Genomic DNA, 26,628 nt, shown 5'->3' with positions numbered 1-26,628 from the left:
ATTGTCAAGGAAAGAAAATCCCAAGACTTATAAATCACTCAAATTTGTTATTTGTAACCAACGTGAGATGTTTGACTATATCTATAAAAAAAAGTTGATTTAATAATATTTTTGGTATTTGCGTGCACTTTTTTGTTGCGTTTGATTACTACAATCCGATAAAATGAAATGAATATTTTGACAACAATTTTGTTTTTCTTGGTCTTAATATTCATTCATTAATTATGTTTGTTAATTTTAGAAGTAATAGAAATAGAATTAAGAGAAAATAGAACACAAAAATTCAATGAGATGAGTTAAAGCGATTGGACTTTGACAAAAATGAAAGCGCGTAAAGTGATCTCAAAAGCAGACAGCAAAGATAAAATGGCGGGGTGGCACAACTCGTAACTTCAGCCTCTCAACAAGGGTAATAACGATATTCCCTTCACTGCTCCCACTGTGTTTTCAAAGGTCGGGCAACGCAGAAAAAGAAGAAAGAAAAGAGAAAAGTAGTGAGAGAGAGAGGGAGAGGAGGAAGAGAGAGAGGGGGGAGCTTATTCACTCACTCTGATATCAATGGCGGTTAGGGTTTTGCAATTCACCCGAATACAGTAGCCCGACCCGTGTAAATCATAATTCGACCTTTTTCGTCCAGAAATTTAACCTCTTTGTCTCTTTTTCTAAACCCTAATTTTGCATCCGAAGGTTTGGTAATTTCTGTTCAGCATATTCTATCCGTGCGGTTCGTGCAGTGAATTTCGTGTACTTTGTGACGAGGCTAAGTTCTTTGGTTATTTCCCATGGGCTCGCAAGATAAATCTCCGAACGCTAGCAATTCCATGCAGGTCAGTAAAGAAAACAAACACCAGCTACTCGAAAGAAAGTCGTTGTATCTTAGCCCCAGGATTGAATTAGACTGCTTTAACTTTTTCAGCTTTCGATTATGGGATTTTTTGGAAGCTCCAGCTGGTTCAGTTATGTGTTTTTATTTTTGGACTCTAGTTCTCTAGTCGTCTATTAGAACGTTTCAGTACTCAATTGGGTTTCTTGAGGTATATTTTATATATATAATTAATTTTAATTTTGGCTACAATCATAAGCGCATAAGAGGTTTCGCTTTTGAGAACAGTATTTCTCACGTGCTCTAACTGTTATTTTATGTGCTTGTTTTTCATGAGTAAAGGTTTATGGAATTAGCTTTTGTTGTGTAATCGATATAGTTGCTTAAATGTAATGACTACATGGAAATAATTTGTTGTTAGAGGCTCGGAGAAGATCATTGAGATCTGATTCCTGCTTTAAGTGTATGCTTGATTGGACTCGAGGTTGACTTTGATTGCAAAATTTACACACATGCCATGGGCATTTATGCGCTGGTTTTACCTTATGTTGCTAAGTGGTGATAACAAGCCCAAGTATCCCCGATATTTATATTGTTGATGTCCCTCAGTTTTAGAAGTGGTCCTTGAAGCTCCAAGCACCAATTCTACCATTGATCCTTGGTGGTCGTGCTGCAGTGTTGTGTAATTTACGAACATTATTCTGGAATGCAAGAGAATCAGTGGAAAATAGGTCTCAAGTGTACAAATGTAGGCTTTGTCTCAGAAGTGTTCAAGGCCTTCTTTGACAGGAATTAAATTATGAGCTCTTGTATTCTCATGTTAATGCCCTGAAGTAATGCGCACACTTTTAATTAGTCATGGGCGTACTTCTGCATTATTTTGCATTCAGCTAACTGGCTAAATCTGCTAAAGTCTCAACACTGTGGACTCACGATGAGACTGAAGCTTGGGGGCTTTTTTATAGAAATTAATTGCGACTGCCTTACTCTTTTCTTTGAGTTTGATCTGACTTAAATCAGTGATTTAGAAATTCTAAAGCTAATTAGAGATTTATTGCTGGAGTTTCCCCAATTCTTCAGAGTATTGGATCTGGAGTGTTTTCGTGGGAAGAAAGATCTTCGGCTTTGACAACAGTCCTTGAATAAACCCTTAAATCTGCAAGACATTAGATAATACTGGGATTTTTATAAAAGCTGTTATCGAATTCGTACCTAGTATAACAATATCAATTTAAGGTTCCTAGAATCTTAGCTAGAAAAGTAATGGAAGCATTCGTCTGAATACCACCTCTACTTATAGAACTATAATGAAGCTGTTTAGGAGGGTGACCACTTTATTCCAAATTGTGGTTTCTCTTCTGTGCTCCTACTGCTACTAAAATAGTCTCTAAGAATTTCAGTAGATAGAGCAAGGGGAAAGAGGGAAGGGAATGGAGTAGGATATGTAATTAGTCTGAGATACCGGTGCTCCGTACTTCAAGGTGTGAATGGTCGTACTGTTGAGGATAGAGGAAACTAGCTCCTGTGAAAGCACTGAACAATTATTGCAAGTATCTTTCATGTCACTCATCTTATGGAAAGTGGTATAACCGTATCAGTACCTCAGCGGGCATCTATGCAGCTGGTACATGCATGTCAACATTTAGTTTCAGCTTTTCCTATTCCTGCACTCTTCTCCCCTTATTGTAGTCGTTTTTCTGTTTGCCTTTTATATTTGAACTAATAATATAATGAACACCTTTGTTCTCTTCCTAGTCATTTTAACATGAATTCCTTGCTATGCATAGTTCTTACATGTTCTATTCTTTCTGCCAGCGTGTTAAAGTATACCGTCTCAATGAGGATGGGAAATGGGATGATCAAGGAACTGGCCACGTAACTGTTGATTATTTGGAGGTCTGACCTTGTCTTCTTCTTTTTTAATAGGCTTCTCTTAGCATGATGGCTACATATCAGTTGGATTTGTAGTATGAAATTGAAATTTTGTGACTTGTGGCACAGAGATCAGAAGATTTGGGATTATTTGTTATTGACGAGGAGGACAATGAGACACTACTGTTGCATCGGATCAGCTCGGAAGATATCTACCGTAAGCAAGAAGGTATTCTGTTATTCATAGATTTATCTGAACTTCCGATTGTTCCAATTTTCTGTTTCTTATATATATTTTACATCTTACAGATACAATTATTTCATGGAGGGATCCTGAGTTCTCAACTGAATTGGCTCTTAGCTTCCAAGAGACAACCGGTTGCTCTTACATATGGCTAGTATCAAATATAGTGTGTTTTTCTTTATATGAAATTTGTCTTCCTTTTGTTTTACTATTTTACTTGTACTGCTCAAATTTAACATTTTCTCCATTTTGCTTCATGCAGGGACCATATATGCAGTTTGCAGAGGAATATGCATTTCAGCACACTAGCCAGTAAGTTCTTATGGGTTTCATTCATAGCTATAACTGATTCTGCATGTCTATGTATTGTGTCTAGATCAATATACCCAGCCTTTTTGCTACACTATTTAGGGCCTCTTTTGGTCATATTTTCTAAAATGTATTCAGAAAAGATATTCCTGAGAAGGGAACTGGGAAGAATTGGATTTTTGTCAGTGATCTGAGTTGAAGATGTTGATCTGATGTTAACATGGAAACTGTTTGTTAGTCTCAATTTTGTGATCTGGTCCTTTTTTCAAAAAAAACTTTTGCCTATAGTTGCTATTTGTGGTAGATGATATATTTTTACCCCCACTCTTTATTTATATTTCTTGATCCTATAACTCATTTTATTTGATCTCTTGAAAAGTGATGAATGATTCATTAGCAATATGTAATATTGTTATAATACTGAAGTGACATTAATAGAATTAGATATACATAATTGGTGTTTATCATTGTTAATGTAATTGTTATATTTACAAGATAAGAGATAATATTGGTTGAATTACTATCAGTAAGAGCACTCCCGTTCTTACGAAATACCATATTGTTCCACAAAAAGTTTCTCCAGCCTAATATAGTTGCATACTTTTCCAGAAATGCTTCAGAAAATGAGATTCATTTCTAGGAATCAAGGATATTTTCTCTGAATTTGCAGCCAGAGGCCCATTATGTTGGTGCCTGAAGCTGGACTCTGGCACAGTGGGATTCCCTGGCAACTATTTTGCATTTGTGTGCATTTTGTGAAAATGGTTGGTCCAAGTTGCAAAACGCCTATATGCTTATAAGCTAATTCAATTTTTCCTCCTACAATTGATGTGGAATTGCATCAAAAAATGGCCCCAGCTTCAAAAAGTTGGTAACTAAATGCATTCTCTATTTTTATGCCATGCGAATAGGGACAAGAAAAATGTTGGGTACTTTTGTTTCAAATCAGAGAGAATAATTGTACTTTTGTGAAGAACTAGAGCATTGCAAGAATATTTTATCTTTGGTTAGGAGTACAATGGGAAGGAAATATGTTCACTCTTGGTAATGAGTGATTAGGGGAAAGGCGAAGCAACTTGTGCCTTTTATCCTTGCCCCTGTTCTGCCATCAATATTTTGATGACAGATAGATGGTAGTCTGTTATGATTTGATTTTCTCATGCTCTTGGAGATACAGTGGTAATGCAGATTGACTTGTACCTGGACTATTACTATAGCCTCACAGAATTCTGTGGTTGACTCCAAATACTCTTATAGTTGTATTATGACTTGGTGTTTATCTGGGTCTAGGCTGTCTAGCAATATGTTTACTTGTTGATCTAATGACTGCTTAGTTTTTTTTTTTTCAATTCATTCTTTCTTTCTATTTCCCTGCCACTTTAGATTGGTGAAAGCAAATCTTCACGTACTGGGATCATACATGGAGTAGACTTGACGACTTTGTCCTGTCCTATGTAGAAAAGTTTTGTTTCAGCATACTCTGGCAGAAGCTATAGTGGCTTATATTTCAATATTTTGAATCTTCAGGTGAGACATTCCACAGCGTCAACAGTGAGTTGAGGGAGTTGCCTCCAGTTGAACTGTCTACTCTTCCTTTGATATTAAAGGTACCAGCTTAGTTTGCACCACCTCTCTCCACCATATCTCCTGCATATGACAATGTTGGAGTTGCTTTTGATTTTATTTTCCCCTGTAATTCATGGGAAATGATGTTCTCTTTCGTTGCACTTCTAAATCTCTGGCGGTTTATCTCTCTTTTGTGGCGCCCTTGTTACCCTTCAATTTTTACATATATGAAATATAAAGATGATTCCCACGTTTATATTTTGCAGATTGTTGAAAGTGGCATTGCAGATCAGTTGCGTGTGACTGAACTTATTTTACATGATGTAAGCAGTCTCATCATGTATGATAATAGTGAATATTTTGTATTTATGGACAGGCTTACATGCTCCAGCATGGTGAATTGTCATGGTAGCCTGCATGTACACCTTTTATTGAACCTGCTCTGGCCGCGGAGCCTGTTTTGTGTATTGATATTAGTGGGAGTTTTTTGATACTTGGTCTATCTGCGGTCTCCTATTCCCTTATTTTCTTGTTGCTGTTTTCCCTTTCAAATTGGTTATACTTTACTTTCGACTAAGGAATTGTTTCTCTCTCTTGTTTTGTTGGTATTTGCTATCTAATTCTCTTTGCTTCTGCTTCTGGCCAGTTTGTTTGTTCATGCTAATTGAAGTGAATTTTATTTGATGCAGCAAGTTTTTTTCCGGAAGCTGATGGAACTGTTTAGAGTATGTGAAGATTTGGAAAATTTAGATGGTCTTCACTTGATCTTCAAAATTGTTAGGGGAATCAGTGAGTAGACTTCCCATTCTACTTTCATGTTACTGTGTTTGAGCTTTGGCGTTTATCTAAACATGCTTTATGTATGCTTACATGCAGTTTTACTAAACAGCCCTCAGATCTTTGAGAAAATGTTCGGGGATGAGTTGATTATGGATGTAATTGGGTGTCTAGAATGTAAGTCTCATTTCCTCTCTTCTCCCCCCATCTCTTTTCTTCAACTATTGGCTACTGAAAGTTTGAAACTGGACCTTTCCTTTACTCTTCCTTACATGCTAGGTTGTTAACTGCATCATTTCATTTCCCATCTCATCTGTATATAGTATTATTATAAACTGGGACCATGGGGCAATCTGTCAGTCTATTGCACTGGGTGTTTTTACCTAATATGATATTCTCATTTTCTTTCTAGTTTCTAACTCTATATACTGGTTATTCATATTTCCCTTTCTTTATGAGGTAGCCAAGTGTAAAGGTTTGTTTTGTTCTCTTTTTGCTGAAAGAAGGTTGGGCTCCAACATTGACGGTTTGTTTTTTCAGGGTCTCTCACTGCTCGATGTGGTAGTTTAATTTAGTTGCTAGTCACCATTCTGCTCATCATAACGTCACCATATATAACCACTTGTTGTCAAATTACTAATATCTACTGTGTAATCTCATACGGTGATGTTTGCATTTTTCATTTGATCTAGTTTAGAAGGGCCAAAGTTGTGTGTATTTGACGTTGTGGAAATTGTGTGGATGAGTATGAACGTAGACCTCTTTAACAAGTGGTTATGAGAATGATTGTTTTCCTGCACTTTCCAGTTTATTGTTTCCATTTGCTATGTAGAATTATTCTGTCTTAGTTTAAAGAGAAATACTCATCAAGCAACCAAAACTTCTTATGAGACCGCAAGACATACCAGAAACTGCATGCCGACTGTGATTTGGGCATTATTACTTGCAATATCCGGTGTATCCACAGTTAGCTTGCTAATCTTAATTACTGGGTTGTGATGGAACGGTTTCAAATTTGGTTTGCAGATGATCCGGAGGTACCTCATTCCCATCATCGCAACTTTCTAAAAGAGCATGTGGTTTTTAAGGAGGTAAAACTTCTGTATCATCAATATCCATCCCATAGCTGCCATGCTGTGAATGCAGATGGTGAATGTTTCTGCTACGAGAGATGTTTTTAAGGATTCAAGGAGTTGCTGGACTGCGATACTATTTACACTTTTATTGCTAATTCTGCTTATGTGGGTATGTTTCAGGCCATACCCATTAAAGATCCTGTAGTCCTTTCAAAGATACATCAAAGTTATAGAGTTGGCTATCTGAAGGTATCACTTTTTATTTAGTACTGCGAATCGGGTTTTGTTTACCTGTATGATAAAATGGAATTAATGCTCATATTGCTTATGCCAGGATGTCATTTTACCCCGAGCATTGGATGAGGCCATAATTGCAAATTTTAATTCTATTATTCACTCAAATAATGCAATTGTAAGATATATTTCTAGTTGTTTCAATGCTTCTTATCTTGTTTTAGTTCTAAAACTAATTTTAGTTTGTCCTTGTAGGTTGTTTCCTTGCTAAAAGATGATAGCACCTTTATCAAGGAATTATTTGCTAGGCTGAAGTCTCCCAACATTTCCACTGAATCAAAGAAAACTCTGGTACACATGGGTCCTTGCTTGAAATTTTTTCATTAAGGCACATGCATTTGGTTTGTTGCACGTGCTGTCGGCACCATTTAATAGCAGAATTAAGTTGACCCTACAATCATGTGCTGTAACTATAATTAGTTCATCTTATGCACAAAAGTTTGCGACTTTGTGGATGCTATCTTTGCTTTCATTATGTGAAGTATACCTTCAGCTGCTTACAATTATTTTGGTAGTTCAAAATATTTGGTATTTAATCATATTTTCCACTGAGCTTTTGTTCCCTGAAATTATCATGAGTTTATATTTATTACCTATGTACTGCAGGCTAGTATTGATATGATTCCTTGCCTTAGAAAATAGCTAAAAGAAAGATAGTGTTATTCTTGTCTGAACCATGCCTGAGATATGCATTCGAGAGAATGCTATGGCTTCTGCAAAAAGTTGGTCGTTTACATCTTGAAATTATCTGCTGTGGACAAATATGTTTTTGAAATTTCTGCAATATGAACCCTAACTGTCCGGTGAATCAGCTGTGATATGGATATCTTTGCAAATATTATGTAATGTCTCTTAGAAGTAAGTAATAAATATATTAACCGAATTTGATGTAAACTTTATTTGAGTTATAAGTTAAAAATCATGGGCTTCACATTCCTGAATGATCTGCTGTTGCCGTCTATAGATGTCCATAGCTCGCAAAACTTTATGGGTTGGCATCAGTTGCCTCTTAAAGGATATAGTCAGAGAGGATTAATGCATTCTTAATCATTTGGTGTTCTTGAAGGATTATGTTGGACATGCTTGCTTGTTAACAATGAGTGCACAATTTAAGCTCTTAGATTTTCCTTTACTGGAGAGACATATATGCCTGTGGCAGTCTTAATCGTTTTCGCTACGATTTTGTTGCACTTTTCCCTTTGAACAATGCATTTTGAGATAGTGTTTCTTTTGGATTTTACTTTGGAAGTACGTATTATGATGTTGTGCCCAGTTTGCTTCTTTCTTGATAGCATCAAGTCTATCTTTATACTTTTCTGGTGCTCAATGTTTAAAATTCTGAGTGGAGAAGCGGGAGCCTCTTTGTTACCCTGTCATGTATGATCGTAATAATAATTCAGTAACTAACTCCTTCGTGCATGTGAAATAGGTACACTTTGTGCATGAGTTCTGTACCTTAAGTAAGAGCTTGCAGATGGTACATCAGCACAGATTATTTAGGTACGTGAAGCTGCCGTATCTGTTTTTCTTTCTCCTGCTTTACATGCTGGAGATTATTTACAGTGCCTTTTAGAATTCCTCTTCAAACATTATTGTTGATCTGTCATGCTTGTCCCCGATTTTTTCTTGCGGTTCTATAAATCATTCTGTATTAAGACATTTGTTAATCCTGTAGGGATCTTGTGAATGAAGGCATTTTTGACGTCATTGCAGATGTTTTGCAGAGTGAAGACCATAAGCTTATTTTGACTGGGTAATGAAATAAACTGTGACGTTAACAAGGAACTTGTAATGAGTCTAGAAGCTCATGTGCATCTAAGTTTATCTCTCATTCAGTTGTTTTCAGTTTATATATAATCACCTCTTCATGATATTTTGTCATAATGGATGCAGGACAGACATCCTCATTCTTTTCCAGAATCTGGATTCAAATATATTGCGTTCTTATGTAGCTCGGCAGGAAGGTGTTCTGTTTGAACTTCTGGTAAGCAATTTTGGATTCCGTATTTCCTTGGGTTTACAATGGCGTTTGCTGCATATCATGGACAGGTTAATTGTCTTTAATTGAAGATAGAGGTAGCTGGTTCCTGAGGCATTCGTGTGATGTTAGGAAGACCTGCTTCGTGCTGTGTTTAGGTTAGGTTCATACTGCACAAGAAAATGTTACTGAAAGGTGAAGGGTGAAAGAATTGTTAAACTCTATGATTTTCATACAATTAGTCTAGAAGATAAGCAGATATGAATATGACGGAATCATAAAAGGGGAAGAACAATCTTCATTGAAGATAATCATGGCTGAGCATTTCTTTAATGTCTAAAACCTATCCTAATCCAAATATGATATTGTTACACTCCAGCCTAGACCTAAACAACTTGTAATAACTCTTTCCAAGTAAGGAATACCAGTTACAGAGTGCTTCATTGTTTTTATCTGGCAATTTTGATGCTACTCTACCATTAGTTTTTTTCATCTTTGCTTTTACTGTTCCCCCCAGCCCCCAGGCTTTTGGGGGTGGAAGTTACGTGGCATGGATCTTTTAGTACTATTAAGGTAATCTAAGTTATTCCTTATTTTGCAGGTGAAGAATATGCTTACAGATTTTGGAGATGATATGCACTGCCAATTTCTTGAAATTATTCGAAGTCTTTTAGATTCATTCACTCCAGGATCGCAGGTACATTACTTGTGTCACTGTTATGTAATGTGGATATCCAATTACGTTTGATACTGTTCTCACAATTTAGGAATGTTTCTTTTTATTTTTGTATAACTGATGAAGTAGGATGGTTGACAGATCACTGTAATCTTGTTTGAGCATGCTTAACTTATTAAGAGTGAGACAAGAATACTATATAGTAGTATGGTGTGATACTGTGATGTATAAGTTGTATGCACTAAAATCTAGCACTCTTTTCTAGCCAATATTTCGTTCTTATCTCATGTTTTCGAGTTTTCCTTAGTATTGTACAACAAAATGCTGTTCTAGGATTATATTCCCTTAAGCAGCACATGGAATTCAGGGTTCATTTGTGTTTTTGACTTTTTCTGCATAAGATACAGTACCAACTTGTTCTCTCCTCTCTCTTACGCCCCACCACACACACATTTAAATATCTGTGTGAAATGCTATCTGTTATTGGTATTACTTATGCTATCATTACTTTTAAGATGTATTTGGTACCAATCATGTACTTCATTGTCTCGATTTTTGTTGCAGAGAGAAAACATAGTGGAAATTTTCTACGACAAGCACTTAGATCAATTAATTGATGTAATAACATCATGTGCACCACATAATGGTAGTCAAATGGACAGCAAATCTGTGAGCTCCGATAGAGGATCCCGGAGTCAAAGTAATGTGAAGCCGGAGATATTATTAAATGTTTGTGATCTGCTATCCTTCTGCGTTTTGCAACATCCTTATAGGATAAAGTAATTTCTTCTCTCCTTGTCACCAAATTACTTTGTATAAATGAATTGGAGTCATTTTGGATTGATCTTTCCATTTTGTCCTGCAGATGCAATTTTCTTCTTAACAATGTGGTTGATAAGGTTTTGTATCTGACGAAAAGAAGAGAAAAGTATCTTGTAGTTGCTGCTATTAGATTTATCCGAGCACTTGTTTCTCGCAGTGTAAGTTGGTTGTTTTGCTTTTAGAGACTCTACAGAGACGTGATTGAGATGACTTTATTTTGCATTTTAGTTGGCCTGGAAATAATGGTTATGTTTTCAATTTCCCAAATGAATGTCGGAAGAAGTTTCATTCTATCTTAGGTATACACTTAACTTCTTTTGACTAATCTGTAAATAAGTTTGTACCGTTTTTTTTAATTTGTTCTCTTCTTGACTAGCTGCATTAGTGGATCATGTATTAATGGTCCTTGAGTAAATGATTTTCGCGTTTGCTATATTTTATGTGCACACAATGTTAGGTCATGTATCACAGTATTAGTAGCTGTTCAGTTTGCTTACTCATATGTTTCTGGTACCCTGATCCATATAACATGCCTCTAATAAAAAATTGAGGTTGTTCCCTGTTTGAAATATTTCTGTATTTAATACTGACTAACCTTGATAATCATCTGTATCTATGTTCCCTTCCCCTTTAGAGCTTGTCTATCCCAGTGTAACCTCACTTTCTTCTGGTTGGAGACATGACCTTACTTTCTGCTTTTCTTCGTCTCAACCGTTCATTAATGAATATTTGCAGGATGAGCATCTGATGAATCATTTTGTAAAGAACAACCTTTTCAAACCCATTATAGATGCATTTGTTGCCAATGGGGATCGTTACAATCTTCTGAATTCTGCAGTCCTTGAGCTCTTTGAATATATCCGGAAGGTGTTCATTCCTTTCATATTTTCCTTGGTCCTTCTATTAGATGATATGTGCATTCTCTTTTTTTCTTTTCTTCTGTTATCTGAGACATGTTTTCTGCAGGAGAACTTGAAAGTACTACTCAGGTATCTAGTTGATACTTTCTGGGATCAGTTGGTGAAATTTGAAAATTTATCTTCTATTCACGCACTCAAAGTTAAATATGAACAGGTATTCTCCATTCTTCTATGGTATATTCACCTCAATTTTCTGTTTTTGCACATATAACACTATTTATTTGCAGTTGCTAGAAAGTGCGGGTACAAGAAGCAGTGCTACTGTGTTAGACCAAAGGAAACGATTGGATGAACGTGCTTTAGAGAAAGAGGAGGAGGACTACTTTAATGAAGACAGGTGGGTGTCTATTCACGGCCTTGCTACAAATTTATTTTATAAATTGCACATAGCTTATGCTGGAGCTCAATGGAATTACTTACTGGATTTTGTTTTACCATGTACAAATGATGTGTGGTTCTGCCAGTGATGAAGAAGATTCAGCATCTGCACATACTGCTGGCAGTAACAAAGGCCAATCTCAACCTTCTGTATTAGTTAATGGGTCCACAACAAACTACCCATCCCCTAGGTATTGTATTAATATACTGAGTTGTAGACACTAATTACTGAAGATAATGTTAACTCAATATTACATCTATAATTGAAGGGCTGGTGGACTTGTTGACTATGATGATGATGAAGATGATGAGGATTACAGGCCCCCTCCTAAAAAGTTGACAGACATATCTGATGAAGATGAGGGACTGGCAGAGTTCCCCCTGAAACGCAAGTTAGTTTCAAAGGAGGAGCCTGAGCCAAAAAGGTTACATCGTTCTCCAAAAGGCTTAAAGCCGAGAGAAGGTGTTTTTGCTGCCTTATGCTCAACCCTAAGTGAGGCGGTACTACCTGGTAAGAGAGTAGGAACTGCATCACTAAACATGCCTCCATCGAATGTAAACCAGAACACTGTTGAACCAAATCTGAAAGAGAAGGGGTCTGTTGACTCATCTGAGCGCACCCAGAATGCAGAAACAGAAAACAACAGTGATAAGGAAGAGGTTTCTCCTAGAAGCTTTACCGATGGGTTGAATGATTCTGCTGATAATAGGAAGCTTGGGGATGATTGTTCTTTGTTGCCACCAAAGTCCTCACCAGAAATGGCTGTGAATGGATCTTGAGTTATTTGAAATGAGTAATTCTGCATTTTGAGATACTTGGCTTCTGCTTGTGGAGTCGTCATCCCGCACATATGGCCAAATTTAAGAGAACTCACCCAGACAGAACGAGGGATGAGAACAAATGAAAGCCCCTCATACTGGGAGAGGATACTGTACAGTACTATTGTGAGGATGCAAAGGACTTGCCTGTAGGCTTTCCTTATTTAGGTTTCCTCGCAATTTCAGCTGGGTAATTGTTGTCATTGTAAGATTTCCGTCAATTGTAGCCTTTTACTAATATCTTGCCCTCGCTTGATTTTCCTGTTTACCTCTGTGTTCTATATAGATAGTCTGAATTATATGTGATACGGATAGAGCAGTAATGCTCCCTTGCATAGTGTTCCGTTCTCAGGCAGTTGTGGGTCAGTGTTACTGGGGAAAAAGAAAAAGTTATAGGGACCTCATCAAGGCCAAATTTTGTGTTTTGATGGTATTGTATTTGAGTATTAGGGAAATGTACATTATACAGAGGAAAACTGTGTTCTAATCAGCCACCAGATGTACTTTTCCGATGTAGATGTATGTTGGACAAGAGTATATTATAGTTAACATTTTGCTGTTCTGAGAAATCTGTTAAGAGGCCAGTGAGAGAGCATTTCGATCCTCATAGTTGCTATTTTGAATGAGTTAGAAATCTGGAGGAATGTTGTTTACTTGATAGATAGTGTGACCCCTGTCCAAAGAAAGTGTAAACATTTTCATAGCAGAAGAATACCTGTAAACCTCTCTTTGTTTCATGTATGTCGATGATTTTATTTCCTAATCTAATCGTTTGAGGGACTATTTTCAGCTTTCATTTTCCTTTTCCTCTATGAATTAAAGAATGTTGGCATTTTACGCTGCTTCCAACTGGTTGTGCCTAGTCGTTTATTGATTGCTCACTTGTGTTAGTTTCAACATTTGCTGTCTAACCCCTGCTCCGAATCCTACCGAATGACTTGAACTGGACATCAACTTTAAAAAAAAGGAGAGTGTAATTATCACATAAAAGAATTGTGCCTGATCTTGAAACCAGGGTGTAAACGACGCCTTGCTTCATAATTTATTGTAAACAGAAACGTTGACCAGCGGATCCGAAGGGTAATGGTAAAATCTACACGTCCACATACCCACCGTATACACGGAAATGAAGTTGGTAGCCAACTGACGCGTGTATACCCTCTGGACACGTGTCGGTTGCCTATCTACTTCCGGCATTCTCTTCACAAGTACTCCAAACTTGCAACATCATCATCAGTCGAGTAAATGCGAACATTTCTTGGTTTCTCTATTTCTCTGCATTGAAATCTAAGCTGAGTTCTAATCTCTTCTACAACTTTGTGGACAAGTTAAAGCATGAGTGGTAGTAACCTAGAGACTCGGTCGTTGCTCGATGAGCTGAGGCACTTTGAGAAGGGGTTTTTCTTTGATCTTGGCCACCCCTTACTTAACCGCATTGCTGAAAGCTTTGTGAGAGCTGCTGGGGTAAAATTTCTCATGGTTCCTTGTTTGTTTACGTGAACGATCAAAAGGGCCTATTAATACACTGACCTATTATAAATGCTGTTAATCTTTTCATGGCAGATTGGAGCTGTTCAAGCCGTATCACGGGAAGCCTATTTTACTGCCGTGGAAAGTGAGCCTGCCTCTCAGAAATCTGCAATTATTGTTATTATTACTACTTTTTTCTCTTCTTTCCAAGAATCTGTATGTATGGTTGTATGCGAAGTGGGCAGTTTTGGATGTATGATGTTTTTGATCAGGTGTGGGCGGAGACACAGCAAGCGGCCTCCCGCCGGAGCTTGGAGTTGGAGCCCCTAAGAAGAGTAATCGGTTTCCGGACCTTAAAGGTACTTAACTTCGGTAATGATAAATTGGATTACTCATTCCCTGCTCATCCGGAAGAGTTGTCTGGTGGCAGAAGTTGTGATGTGCGAGCAGCTAATCGAACTGTGGGATACTGCAATATTTCACAAACTTAATAGTAATTAATATTGATTCTCCTAGTATTGCTTTTAAAGACAGATTTGGCGCCGTCAACAAGGATTGTTGTTTAGTGACATCTCATGTCTCGTGTTTCTTGGCTATGTGCAGGCGCAAATAACCGGAAGTCACTTGAGGCCTTGGTAAGTACAAATACCTACCCCACCAGAATTCTCAATATTCTTGGATAACATAAGTTGTTTTGGCGCATAAAGAATTCTATGATTGTTGATTTTGTACTATGTAGGTCAAGAGCACTGGGAAAGAATCTCTGCAATGGGGTAAGTAAGACGGTTTGCAGGCCAGAGAATTTCGTCTACGAAGTTTGGTGTCAATGTTGTTGAGAGATTTTGCAAACGGAAGTACTTGGTTGAGTCCGGCCTCAATCTTCTCACCTCTTTTAGTGGGACTTAGTTGATAGACGTCTTCCACGCAAGTTATCAATAACCATTACGCGTAGTTGTGCTATGGAATCAGGGAGATATATGATTAGTAGTAATTCTTGAATGCAGGCATAGCTGCAGGAATGTATTCAGGTCTCACTTATGGGCTGAAAGAGGCTAGAGGAGTTCATGATTGGGTAACCTTCCTAGATTTATCTTCTTGTCCCCACATTACCATGGTATTGACATATCTGTCTTTATCTTCCATTTGTGCTTCGTGGAAGGCACAAATCAAGTGCTCTTTTTGTGGTGGGAGTTCCCACGGTTGACCAACTTTACATAGTTTTAGTTTGAATACAATACACAACGGACCGCTGAGGTTCTCTTGATGCTGTGCTAGATATACATGAAGAACATTTCATTCTTCTTGGCTGCAGAAAAGTAGTGCCTTGGCTGGAGCGATCACCGGAGCTGCACTTGCTCTGATGACAGATGACCACTCCCATGAGCAGGTGGTGCAATGTGCTGTAACGGGAGCTGCCATATCCACTGCTGCAAATCTTCTCACGGGCATATTCTAGTTATGCACTTGTGTTGACGTCTGATGAAAGGTGGATATTTTGCTTCAAAATTTAGACAGTAACCACTTCAGGTTCTGTAGCTGTAATTGATGCGACAATCTTGCTGATACCAAGTCGTTTTTCATGTACTTAGAAATTAAATATAAATCAGCACTTAAAGCCCAAGATTAAAGGTCAAGTGCATTAAGGATGGTATTCGTGTACCTGTTTCTGTTCAGAGAATGCACTCATTTTACATAACGGAAACTATGGGTTTTTGGTGCTAAATCTTTATATATTCGTATGAACAGAAACCGAACTCGAAATTGCAACCAAGAGGATTCTCATATTTTTTATTCAATTTAATTTATGAAGCAACTGAAACCTTTTAGAAAGTTATTTCCTGAACAAAGACTGAAGCGCGGACTTTGGGGCAGCTACTCTCTTTCATGGCCGCTGGGTAAAACTTAAATTGATTATACAACGAGAGTAATGTAATTTAAGAAAAGTATTAGTGTATGCGATTAGTTTGGTTTGATAAATTATTTTCATGGGGGGTGGAGAAGCTACTCAATAATAATTACTTCCAATATTATATTTTAGTAAGTGCGACATATGAGCACAATTTTAAAAAATGAATCTAAAACAATATTCATATAAATTATATTATTAATTTTTGTGGAGAAATATCTTAATTTATAAGAAAATATTAGCAAGCAAAGATAATTGGAGAAATAAAAAGAACATGAATGATTTTCTTTTTTACCAAAAGTAATTATGAAAATTGTGATAAATGAAAGAGTCTAAATTAATTAATTAATTAATTTAAAATTTTAAAATAAACGATAGATTAAAATCCAGTGAGATACCAAAAAGGTATTTTTACTTAATAATAAAATATAAATATAGTATATAAGCTCCCGTGTTGAACTACGGCCCAAAATTGATTAACAGATAGTCATTATTAAGCCCTATAGCTGACTTGGTCTTAAGCCCATATCTCTTGTAAGCCCATTAAGATCTACAGATGGCTAACTGGGCTGCTAGGGTAAGAATAGGCTCATAGTGCCGGGCTCAGATGATTGGGCTGAGGGGTTAGGAGTGTAAACAGGTCAGCCCATTCCACGAAAGGCCATTGGGGCGGTGGGTATGAATGGGTACATAAAGGGAGCCCACTAGCAAATAGATAGTTGGGCCATGCGAGATCAGCCCATTGCATGAAAGCCGATTGGGCCGGTATGGGGTATGAATGGGTACAAAAGGCAGCCCATAGCAAGTACACAGTTGCGCCATGGGGAGATCAGCCCATTGCATGAAAGCCCATTGGGTACCAATGGGTACATAAAGTGAGCCCACCAGCAAAATAGATAGTTAGGCCGTGGGAGATCAGCCCATTTCATGAAAGCCCATTGGACCGGTGGGGTATGAATGGGTACATAAGGGAGGGAGCCCATAGCAAGTACACAGTTGGGCCACGTGGAGATCAGCCCATCGCATGGAAGCCCATTGGGCCGGTGGGTATGAATGGGTACATAAAGCGAGCCCACCAACAAACAGATAGTTGGGCCATGTGGAGAGCAGCCCATCGCATGAAAGCCCATTGGGCCGGTGGGTATGAATGGGTAGATCAGCCCATTACATGAAAGCCCATTGGGCTGCTGTTACACAGTATAGCTCATTAACTGATGGCCCAGTGGGCTAGATGGGTAAAAGAGCCATATAGCTGAGGCCCAAACTGACTAATAGGCAGCCCATTGGGTTACCAGAATATGAATTAGCACATGGGGAGGCCCAAATTGATTAACAGGCAGACCTCTTGTTGGGCCAGCGGAGTAAGAATGGTCAATTGCTGAGCCCAAAACTAAGTAACTGATGGCCCATTTGAGGCCCACCTGATGGCTGTTGGGGTAAGAATGGGAGCCTGATTGGGCCCAAAGCGATTAAAGGCCAGCGCATAGACGGCGGAGGAGGACGAGTACGATGAATTTGCCGTGAACTGTTTGCTTTTTCACGTTTTCTTACATAATGTGTTTATTTTTCCTGGGTGTAATTTATGCTCTGTTGAATAATTTTGTGTTTCATTTGTGATGCATTCCTAAGCAGCAAAAAATTTGGTACGCAGAAGAAGATAAAGAGCAAAAAATTTCAGCTTTATGCTGGCCGCCATTGTGACCATGAATGAGGGTTGATTTTATTTCTACTTCTTTTTGTGTTTGGGGGGTTGATTGATTAATGTGGGTTCTTTTTTCTATATTCTTTTCGATTTGTGTAGGCTGTGAGATTCCATCTTCAGGTTTCACTAAGAAGAATGATTCTTGACTTTTTACTTGTTTGTCAAGTTATGAATTTGAGATACATATGCATACTTGTATGCAGCTGGGCAGTCAAATGATACATGCACGGCGAAGGTGATATTTCTTTTCTGCTCCCAGCATCTGTAAGAGGGTACATGAATGTGAGAGTGTGTTCCCAACAAACTGTATGAAAATGTACCTGTGCTATTTTCAAGGATGCTTGCATTTGTTTTTAGACTAATGTCATTTCTTGTGACTATCTCTTAATCTGTTCGAGTGAACTGTTTTGTCTATGAACCATTAGAAACCAGCTGGAGTTCATTTAAAATATCAATCACTTCGGTTTTTCACTTTAATTTGGTCGAATGGGGGTGTTTTTCCCAGAGATGAGCTCTTGACTTGTGGCTGCGGGTCAACTTACTGGAGGTTGCTAATAACAAGGGTGTTGACTCGGACGGAAATGAGATACATCATTCTGTTGGAGACGCACAACCAAGTCTTGCAAGATGTAGCTGCAGGTTTGGCCCTTCTGCGTAGAAAATCATTTACTGTTCCAACTTGTGGTCACGTGGACGATGTTTTGTCTGAGGTACTCTTTCTGCCTCTTAAACAGCAAATTTAACTATACTTTGTCATGGTGTTTTGCTGCTCCTGGTTCTGGGAGTATTTTTGGATTGAACTTTGCCCTCAAAGTAAACCTGGTTGCTAGTTTTCTGGCCTTTCAAATATTGGTTTAAGTTGTTCTGTTTTCTCATTTTTTCAGGCCGAGGAATTCTCTCATGATGATTATGTTTCTTCTGCTCACATCTTAGATATCAGTACGCACATGTATGGTTAGCTGAAATTTTCTTGTTGAATGAGAGGAAGACTTCCTTTCCTTGGTTCAGACTTCAGACTGAATGAGACATCAACTTTTCCAAGAGGAAAAAGTGTTTTAGCATAAGTTCTTAGATTCAATGTTAAAGGGGCGCCTCCATCTTCTCTGTATCACTTGTGAGGTTAAGTTAAAATATTACACAACTCGAATTAACGGATGAGACCATCTTAGAGAAAAGTTGTACGGGAAGGCTTTCACTGAACACCGCCAGTTCCTCCCCAAACATGCATTTGTTTAGGCCCATTGGCCATATATGCTAAGCTAGTGTATTTTAGTTCCAACAACTGTAAAAAATAAGAGGTGAGCCCTTGTTGCAAGTACGAAGCCTCTGTCTAGGCTTTAGCGTTTCCCAAACTTATGCTCTCAATTGCATTCAACCCGCTAAGAAGCCCATATATTCTCAAGGCAATGAAATTCTCTGGATCAATACTTAGATGCATGTGGCTACTCTTTGGTCATTCTCGGATAAAGCCAAAGCTCCATTCATATTGTACTCTTCTTGTGCACAGTTTAAGACTTACTTTGATGGTGTCCGAAATAAAATAGTTATTGTCAGTATATTAAACTAGTCAATATATGATGTAACAAATTTGTATTCTATTGGGATCATAACAAGGAACTAATGCTCCATTTAGAATACCATTTGCCATTGCAACAGAAAAGAGAATCGCCTTATTTGTTATGCATTATGTTATTCCTTGTAATGTTATATGCTTATACGGCCCATAGTAGTCACTGTGATCTTTTTGACATGCTTACATGTTATGTTTTATTACATTTTCAAATTTCTAATCCATGTGAACCTTGATCTAAAGATTGTTACGGATTTGATTATTTCTCTGTACTCAAAATTCTACCATTATTGTGCAGGCAACTGCTAAGAGGAGAAGGTATCACTTTGTTCTTCGCTTGCTGCAATCCAAATTGTGGCCGCTGATGGAGGGATTGAAACTTTGCAGTTCATTCAACTGGATGGATTTGACTTAAACACCGTAGATGCTGACCAGGAATTCATTCACTAAAGCAAACAAAATAGACTTATGAACTGCTTTGTTGAAATTGCAGTTGGGCTCATACCACATTCAATGCTGATGCTAGATTTTTTTGTATTTCTTTTAGACCTTTTTCAAGTTAATTAATCGATTGTTTCTAGAACGGCCCTTATTTCAACTCCCACAGACAGATTTTTATTCAGAAGGTAGAAAATTGGCATGTGCATAAATCAATCAATTCGATCTCTTATCACAAATTTGTTAGGGGGAATGCAACACAGATCCATACCCCAAACCCGCTTGTAAAATTTGAACTTTTCAAAGTCAGCTCTGGTGGGGTGGGGTAGAGTAGGCAAGCAACTTGTTCTGCCTCCATTACTGTACATAAAGTGAAGCAATAAATCAATGAAAACCTTGTGCTTCAGTTGAGTTCTCAACCCCCCGGTCCCCCACCCACAAAGTAGAAAGGGGAGTTTAATGGAGCTTTCCTAGAGAATGAATGGTCCCAAAAGTCAAAACTTCATGCTAGCCTCCTTATCCTTGTTTGTGCAGGTCAATTTCAGAGTTTACCACTTGTTCCTTCTAAGCGGGATGGAATCATACTTCACCAACATTTTTGTTTCTTGTGTTGGTTGTTTGAGTGTGATTTTCGATAAATAACATGGCGCCAAGTATAAAAATTATACGCAGTTTGTCATTTTCATTAATGTTTAAGCAAGTAAAGAAGTAGAGATGATAGAAGCGTGAGCAGTTGCATCAGAGCCTAATTTTCTATTTTTACACCATCTCACTGATAGATTGAAGAGATCTTATTAATGCAACCCACGTTGATTTTTGAAGTAAAAGCAACCATTTGCTTTGAATCACCACAAGTTGAATTAATTAAGGTCATGTGAACTCGTAATGTTTTCAAAGGTCAACCAATGAATGAGTACACATGATTTATGGATGCAGAGAATCCTTTTATTAATGAGAATGTCAAAAGAAATGATGAAGGCATGCGCAGAGACAAAATTTCCAAGCCCAAACCAAAAGTAGGAAAAAGGGCAAGTTTTATGAAAGTCAGAAAAGGACAGGTCAAATTGCGCTTTTCTATCATCATCCTATAAAAGTCCAAAACCAGTTAACACAAACACACGCCGAAGGCCAAGAAAATGGGATCTGCACTTCTCAACCTCTTCCTCCTTCTCTCCATCCTCGCCCTCCTACGCCACTCGGCCGCCGCCACATCCTACCCCAAAGAAGCCCTGCCCACTAAATCAGGCTACTTAACAGTCAACTCCACCACCGGCTCAGCCATTTTCTATACATACTATGAAGCTCAAAACACCACACTCTCCCAAACTCCAATCCTCATTTGGCTACAAGGTGGGCCTGGCTGTTCCTCCATGCTAGCCAACTTATTTGAGATTGGACCATGGCTAGTGAACCAAGAGCTTTCACTTGAGCCCAATCCAAGTTCTTGGAACAAGATATTCGGCCTGCTTTTTCTTGATAATCCTATAGGCACTGGATTTAGCATTGCTGCTTCACCGGAAGAAATACCAAGAAACCAATATGATGTTGCCAAACACCTCTTTATAGCAATCAAGAAGTTTGTTGCCTTGGATAAGTCATTCAAAACCAGGCCAATATACATAACTGGTGAGAGTTATGCTGGGAAGTATCTTCCAGCACTTGGATATTACATTCTGAAGAAGAATGCTGTTTTGCCAAGTGGAAGTAGAGTGAATTTGGCTGGTGTTGCCATTGGAAATGGATTGACTGATCCTGAGATTCAAGTGGCAACTCATGCTGCAAATTGTTATAATTTGGGTCTGATCAATGAAAAGCAAACGATCCTTTTGGAGAAAATTCAGTTGGAGGCTATTGGATATGTCAGAAAAGGTGATTGGAATGAGGCCACCAATGCAAGAAATAGGGTGTTGGGTACAATGACAAATATGACTGGCTTAGCCACCTTGTATGACTTTAGGAGGCTAACTCCTTACCCAAATAGAGTAGTGGTTAAGTTCTTGAACGATGTGGAGGTGAAAAGGGCATTGGGAGTGAACGAATCCATGGTTTTCGAGCTATGTAGCAAGGTGGTGGGGGACGCTTTGCACAATGATGTGATGAGGAGTGTGAGGTATATGGTGGAATTCTTGGTTAAGAGGACGAAGGTGTTGTTATATCAAGGACAGTGTGACTTGAGAGATGGCGTGATGTCAACTTTGTCGTGGGTGAAGAAGATGAAATGGGAAGGGATCCACGAGTTCTTGGAGGCAGAGAGGAAAATTTGGAGGGTGGATGGGATGCTGGCTGGTTACGTGCAGAGATGGGAAAATTTGAGTCATGTTGTGGTCTTAAATGCTGGCCATCTTGTTCCCACTGATCAGCCTGTGAATTCTCAAGTTATGATACAAGATTGGCTTTTGGAGAGGGGATTGTTTGCTGCCGAGAAGACTGAAAATGGACACTGATATTTTTAGTTACTCCTTTTCTTGTAATATGAATTGATTCTAGTGTAGGGACCAATTGCAGGTCATAAGGATGCTCAAGGAATCAAGCCTGTTGCTTGGGAAGGAATATAAGAAGAAACTGCTGCAGATAAGCAGCAGTTAAAACAACAATAGCGATTGTTGACAATCTACATTAATGTGTTATTCTTAAGTTCCCACATTTTGTCTTCTATTAGAAGAATGTGATATTTAAGAAGAAAGGCTTCACTTCAATGCACAAGAAAGATTTTATAATAATCACAACGAATAAGGTTCAGAGTTTTGTGTTATGATGCAGCAACTAAAATAAAAATGGGTAATGGTTGGATTTCTGTAAATAAGGTACCACCTCAGTATGTGTTTTGGAGTGAATTACAGAATACAGCAAGACTGAAAGATTAGTTCAAGAGATAGTGAATTGAAGTGAAAGAAACTGAATCCCAGATCCGAGTCCTACTGCAAACTCAATGTAATGCCCAGATGGTAATAAACTAAACTGAGATTTGATCCAAGATATGAAGAACTGTGTGAATTCCACTTTAAGAAGATTTTGATTGATGCTCTTTAAGCGTTAAGCTATACATGAAAGAATTTCTGCTGGTGATTTCCCACAGCCGTCGGTGAATTTTGGTAATCCTGTACCTCCATTCTATAAAAATCCCTGAAAATAAAATGGCAGGCTACTCTCTACGGTGAAAAATAAAAATCAAAAGCCAAAGAAAAAAGGATTATATACAAGATAACAGGAGCCTTGTGTCAATTAAGATGTAGGCTAATTAGTCTACAAAATTGTGTTCGGTAAAACTATAAGGATGATAGCGTCTTCCTGAACCATTCAGACAAACGTTTCATTTTTGAGGAGAGCTCCACGTTTTTTCCAAAGTATGATTCAGCATTTGACAGCATCACTTCAACATCGTGCCTCATCGCCTCCAGACTTCTGTAGTAGTTATTCTCCAACCTCAACTGAATAACTTCAAGAGACAAGGGAACAGGGAACCTGTAAAATTAAATATAGTTAAAAGCCTGATGACATGTCCAACTTCCATTCAGGGGTTTCACAAAGCACCTAAAATTAGAATCAAGCAACAGAATAAAACAAATAAAATAATATACACCAAGCGCTAGATATTTATTATAGGATAGAGCTTTGTTTAACAGAAAGTACAGAGAAACTCTCAAGACTTGATGATAAGCAAAAACATGCCTGTTAATAAAATTTGTCTTCTGTGAAACTTGCTTCAATTTGTTAACCCCATAGTAATCCTGCAGGAGAAACAACTATCAGACCTGATTTCCAGCTCAAACAATCTGCATTCTTTTACACAGAAGAAATCTTTCTTTACCTGGACTTTGTAACCAGATTGCTCCAACTTGGCTAAAGTATGAATAAGCTTTTCTCTTATATCATCGTCAATATGAGGCTGCTCCCACTGACTACCCGTATCATAAAGTTCCCAGGGACTGTGATGATGTGTTTCAGTGGGATCACTTTTGTACTTTACGACATACCTCTCCCATGGACTGTCTGGAAATTCATGAGATTTAGGCTTCACACTTAAAATTCGACCTTCCCACCAACTCCCATCCTCCTCGCCCTCATTCTTCCACCAGACTTGACATTTATCTCGGGAGGTCCAATTTCTTGCCATAGACGCATCATACCTACTTTTTTCAACAAGAAAATCTGGGAAACCAGTCACTTCTGGCAGAGTCAACTTAAATGATTTCCCCACTACTTCAGACGAAGGATCTACAAATTTAAGTGTCATTTTACAGCAGCTCTCTCCAGAACCTGGATGTGTTGAATACTCAAGGTCTTCAACTCTACAAAATTCCACAGCTCTGATGTTTCGCTTAATAGTTTCCCAAGGACCTAAATTCCTTGAGTTGATGTAACTTATGTACTCCTCATGACCCTGGAGGAAATATAAAGCCAATAAGATGATGTGAGAACTTCAAAAAGAACAAAACTGGAGGGGGAAAAAAAGAGTTATATAAACAAGAGAGATCAACTAAAAGTCTGCATCTACCTGTCGCAAATACACAACTTCATCCCCTCGTTGGGGTATATACCGGGATCCTTCCTCGTGTGCAGACAACATCAACCAGGAGCTTTTTCCAGTTTGATTTGATTTCCTTGGCGGACTACTATTCCGAATATAATTACTTCCTTTTTTGCTTCTTGTGGATCTTAATCGAATAGTGCTCCTTGATGCTGATCTCCATTCTCCACAGGAGTTCTCTTCACCTCTACTCAGAGACTCTTTGTCAACATCAACTGAATTATCTTCTGAATGATCACGGGGTTCCTTAAATATGAAGTTGCTTCCTGACATGTTTAGGTCCCGGGTAGTTGACCTCAAGCGAATAGACCTGGCCCTACGAATCCCTTCTGGCGGAATCTCAATATCTCCATCTCGATTTTGTTTTCCATTGGAAGTACTTGCCTCCATGCTAGCACTGTCGCCTTCTGGATTGTTTCTACCTCTTGAAGGCTTCAACCTTCTATAAACAGCTGTAAACATCCTTTTATTTGAGTCCAACTTTATTGAGTCTTCCAACACGGACCTGGATGGATCTTCGTTCAGCAGACTCTCGGATTCTGGCACTCCATAAAGATCTTTGTTGTCCGAGCATGGTGTTCCGCTGCCTTCAAAGTTTTGTAAATCTAAATTCTTCTCGGTGTTGGGGTTTTCACATACACATTTGGCAGTCTCCTCACCTGGGCACACAATGCTTGGGTTATCATGGTCCTTTGACAGAGTACCAGATCTTATCCTTAACTTTGTCGGGATCTGATAACCATTCTCTTTGGATTTAAAGTTGTTTTCAGCCCCATTTGCGCTGGAAACAGAAGGCACCATCGTACCATTGCAAACCTCGTTAAATTGACTTGAGGTATGATCATCCTGAGCCCGATCCACTTCCAAGTATTCCTCGACATCTTTTTCTCTCTCTAGACTTCCAGGCATACTCGTCCTAAAAGAAGTCTCTTGCTTGTAACCAATTTCTTCCACAATCACTTCTTGATTTTGGAGTCCTGAATCTGGAGACTCAGTTCCATGCTCCTTTGTAAAAGTTGAATCACCATTAGCAGTATTTTCTGCTTTGAGATGCTGATCAAGAACTGAACCGGATCCAACAAGCAAACCTGCTGAGAAAGGTTCCCCAACCTTCAACCTCTTGGAGGTGCGAGTCTTGACTCCTCCCCATGTAATTGAACCATTTTTGCATCCTCCAAGAAGATCCAAGTGACGTTCAACAATAGTGGGCTGCTCTGTCTTGCTTCTTTCCTTGTTATGACCATCAACACCACATTCTTCATTCTTTAGATAAATTTTATCTGTTTCATCAATGTTCTGAGGATTTCCGGATGATGAGCCTGCTTCACATTTTGACCCCAAGGTTTGCTGAGAAACATACTTACTTGAATCACGATTTGGCAATTTCAGAATCAATCTCTTCTTGCTCACAGCATTTGAATGAGACTCAGGATTCCAATGGAGCTGTTCTACACCCACAGAGTAGTCCAGGGATATTTCTTTTCCCTTAGAATTTTCATACCATTCCTTTTGCAAAGATACATCTGATTCTTCACTTGCGAAGCTTGAGTCTTGCAGTGTCGATCCGCTTCCAGATGAATCATCTTCAGAACCATTTATATCTCCATCTGTTGATGTTCCTGTGATTCGAGAGAACAGATGAAGTGCATTTCTAGCAGCAGCCCTCTGTGGCCTTGACTTTGATGACGACTTCATACTCGAGGCTTTTCGACCATTTCGTGATTTTCTATTACGATTTTTCCTAATTAAACTGTCATCACATGTATCCAGATTCTTCCTCTTCACACGCCGTCCAGAAGATGTCATGATCTCCACCTAAAAGATTGAAATAAATATACAGTTAAGATGCCGTACTGACCCACCGGACAATGTCAGTTTAAGCATAACCTTTCAAACACCCCATTCCAAAAACACAAAAAGAAAGAAAAAACAAATGGGAAAACAAAAGAATGACTGCAGAATATCAAGAACAGACACTAACAGAGGAGATCACCATTACCTTCTGCTTTTTTCTCTTTGATCTACGAAGGCCATCTCTGTGGGAGTCCTCAACCTCACTGTTCCCAGAACTGCACTCGGGCTCATCAGAATCAGAACTCACACTTACATGCTCACCTCCAGATGAGTAATCCTCTGTTATGTGATACTCTGAATCATTATCATCACTATGTATCTCAATTTCTGGTTCCCAGTCCATTGCATCAACAAACTCAGGTAGTGGATCAATCAACATATCCAAATCTACTATGGGGAGCATATGATAATCCGGGTCCAAACTGAAATCTACACCAACAGCAAATCTCAGAGATGACGGGCGCCACTCAATTCCAAGAGCTCCCAACCGCCGCTGCTGGTACATACTCTGATAAGGTTCTGGATATGGAATCATCCCTGCAATTGTCAACCAAAAGATCACATGGCGGAAGAACAAGATATCAAAAAAGACTGACAAGTATATTA

The 26,628-nt window shown here is 38.5% G+C and overlaps 5 protein-coding genes across 6 annotated transcripts in view; 4 read left to right on the top strand and 1 right to left on the bottom strand.

Moving 5' to 3' along the window:
• The first annotated feature begins 414 nt into the window (after positions 1-414).
• On the top strand, positions 415-13,337 carry LOC105178904 (serine/threonine-protein phosphatase 4 regulatory subunit 3). Its single transcript, XM_011102483.2, has 24 exons — positions 415-827; positions 2,639-2,719; positions 2,825-2,924; positions 3,005-3,089; positions 3,202-3,251; positions 4,776-4,855; positions 5,081-5,137; positions 5,504-5,603; positions 5,691-5,768; positions 6,618-6,682; positions 6,848-6,916; positions 7,002-7,079; positions 7,157-7,252; positions 8,391-8,461; positions 8,637-8,714; positions 8,855-8,945; positions 9,541-9,636; positions 10,180-10,394; positions 10,481-10,595; positions 11,173-11,304; positions 11,404-11,511; positions 11,585-11,694; positions 11,822-11,926; positions 12,005-13,337. Exons 1-24 carry the CDS (start codon positions 783-785, stop codon positions 12,513-12,515), a joined length of 2,616 nt encoding a protein of 871 aa, XP_011100785.1. The 5' UTR covers positions 415-782; the 3' UTR covers positions 12,516-13,337.
• A 438-nt stretch (positions 13,338-13,775) lies between these two features.
• LOC105178903 (outer envelope pore protein 16-2, chloroplastic) lies at positions 13,776-15,726 on the top strand. Its single transcript, XM_011102482.2, has 7 exons — positions 13,776-14,018; positions 14,118-14,169; positions 14,297-14,383; positions 14,628-14,659; positions 14,764-14,797; positions 15,029-15,096; positions 15,337-15,726. The coding sequence occupies exons 1-7, from the start codon at positions 13,890-13,892 to the stop codon at positions 15,478-15,480; spliced, it is 546 nt and encodes a 181-aa protein (XP_011100784.1). The 5' UTR covers positions 13,776-13,889; the 3' UTR covers positions 15,481-15,726.
• Positions 15,727-17,434: 1,708 nt separating this feature from the next.
• On the top strand, positions 17,435-19,814 carry LOC105178902. Of its 2 annotated transcripts, none has more exons than XM_011102478.2 (3): positions 17,435-17,867; positions 18,138-18,342; positions 19,501-19,814. In XM_011102478.2, the coding sequence occupies exons 1-3, from the start codon at positions 17,818-17,820 to the stop codon at positions 19,615-19,617; spliced, it is 372 nt and encodes a 123-aa protein (XP_011100780.1). In that variant the 5' UTR covers positions 17,435-17,817; the 3' UTR covers positions 19,618-19,814. The 2 variants fall into 2 exon arrangements, with proteins under 2 accessions (XP_011100780.1, XP_020555133.1); XM_020699474.1 differs by lacking the exon at positions 19,501-19,814 and adding an exon at positions 18,517-19,494.
• Positions 19,815-20,743: 929 nt separating this feature from the next.
• Positions 20,744-22,336, top strand: LOC105178901 (serine carboxypeptidase-like 50). The gene has a single exon (XM_011102477.2). The coding sequence runs from the start codon at positions 20,777-20,779 to the stop codon at positions 22,082-22,084; it is 1,308 nt and encodes a 435-aa protein (XP_011100779.1). The 5' UTR covers positions 20,744-20,776; the 3' UTR covers positions 22,085-22,336.
• A 282-nt stretch (positions 22,337-22,618) lies between these two features.
• The window catches only part of LOC105178900 (bromodomain and WD repeat-containing protein 3-like), a 12,954-nt gene continuing 8,944 nt past the window's right edge, over positions 22,619-26,628 (bottom strand). Inside the window, exons 21-25 of the mRNA XM_011102476.2 lie at positions 26,168-26,560; positions 24,136-25,983; positions 23,449-24,021; positions 23,310-23,368; positions 22,619-23,102 (exon numbers count right to left, since the gene is read on the bottom strand). Of these exons, the coding sequence (XP_011100778.1) occupies positions 22,907-23,102; positions 23,310-23,368; positions 23,449-24,021; positions 24,136-25,983; positions 26,168-26,560 (3,069 nt within the window). The 3' untranslated portion in view covers positions 22,619-22,906. The remainder of the gene's footprint in view (positions 23,103-23,309; positions 23,369-23,448; positions 24,022-24,135; positions 25,984-26,167; positions 26,561-26,628) is intronic.

The sequence above is a fragment of the Sesamum indicum genome, unplaced genomic scaffold (genome assembly GCF_000512975.1).
Source record: "Sesamum indicum cultivar Zhongzhi No. 13 unplaced genomic scaffold, S_indicum_v1.0 scaffold00109, whole genome shotgun sequence".
NCBI classification, from domain to species: Eukaryota; Viridiplantae; Streptophyta; class Magnoliopsida; order Lamiales; family Pedaliaceae; genus Sesamum; species Sesamum indicum.
This window is presented reverse-complemented; position numbering and strand designations above follow the sequence as displayed.

Excerpts from the sequence above, each read along its gene's own strand:
- LOC105178901 (XM_011102477.2), top strand. The coding sequence starts at position 20,777 with ATGGGATCTGCACTTCTCAACCTCTTCCTCCTTCTCTCCATCCTCGCC.
- LOC105178904 (XM_011102483.2), top strand. The coding sequence starts at position 783 with ATGGGCTCGCAAGATAAATCTCCGAACGCTAGCAATTCCATGCAG. Across the intron at positions 7,080-7,156 it reads TTCACTCAAATAATGCAATT|GTTGTTTCCTTGCTAAAAGA; the intron begins GTAAGATATATT and ends TTGTCCTTGTAG. Across the intron at positions 11,512-11,584 it reads TCAAAGTTAAATATGAACAG|TTGCTAGAAAGTGCGGGTAC; the intron begins GTATTCTCCATT and ends ATTTATTTGCAG.
- LOC105178903 (XM_011102482.2), top strand. The coding sequence starts at position 13,890 with ATGAGTGGTAGTAACCTAGAGACTCGGTCGTTGCTCGATGAGCTGAGG. Across the intron at positions 14,384-14,627 it reads TCGGTTTCCGGACCTTAAAG|GCGCAAATAACCGGAAGTCA; the intron begins GTACTTAACTTC and ends GGCTATGTGCAG. Across the intron at positions 14,660-14,763 it reads GGAAGTCACTTGAGGCCTTG|GTCAAGAGCACTGGGAAAGA; the intron begins GTAAGTACAAAT and ends TGTACTATGTAG.
- LOC105178902 (XM_011102478.2), top strand. The coding sequence starts at position 17,818 with ATGCATACTTGTATGCAGCTGGGCAGTCAAATGATACATGCACGGCGA. Across the intron at positions 17,868-18,137 it reads ATGATACATGCACGGCGAAG|AGATGAGCTCTTGACTTGTG; the intron begins GTGATATTTCTT and ends TGTTTTTCCCAG. Across the intron at positions 18,343-19,500 it reads TGGACGATGTTTTGTCTGAG|GCAACTGCTAAGAGGAGAAG; the intron begins GTACTCTTTCTG and ends ATTATTGTGCAG.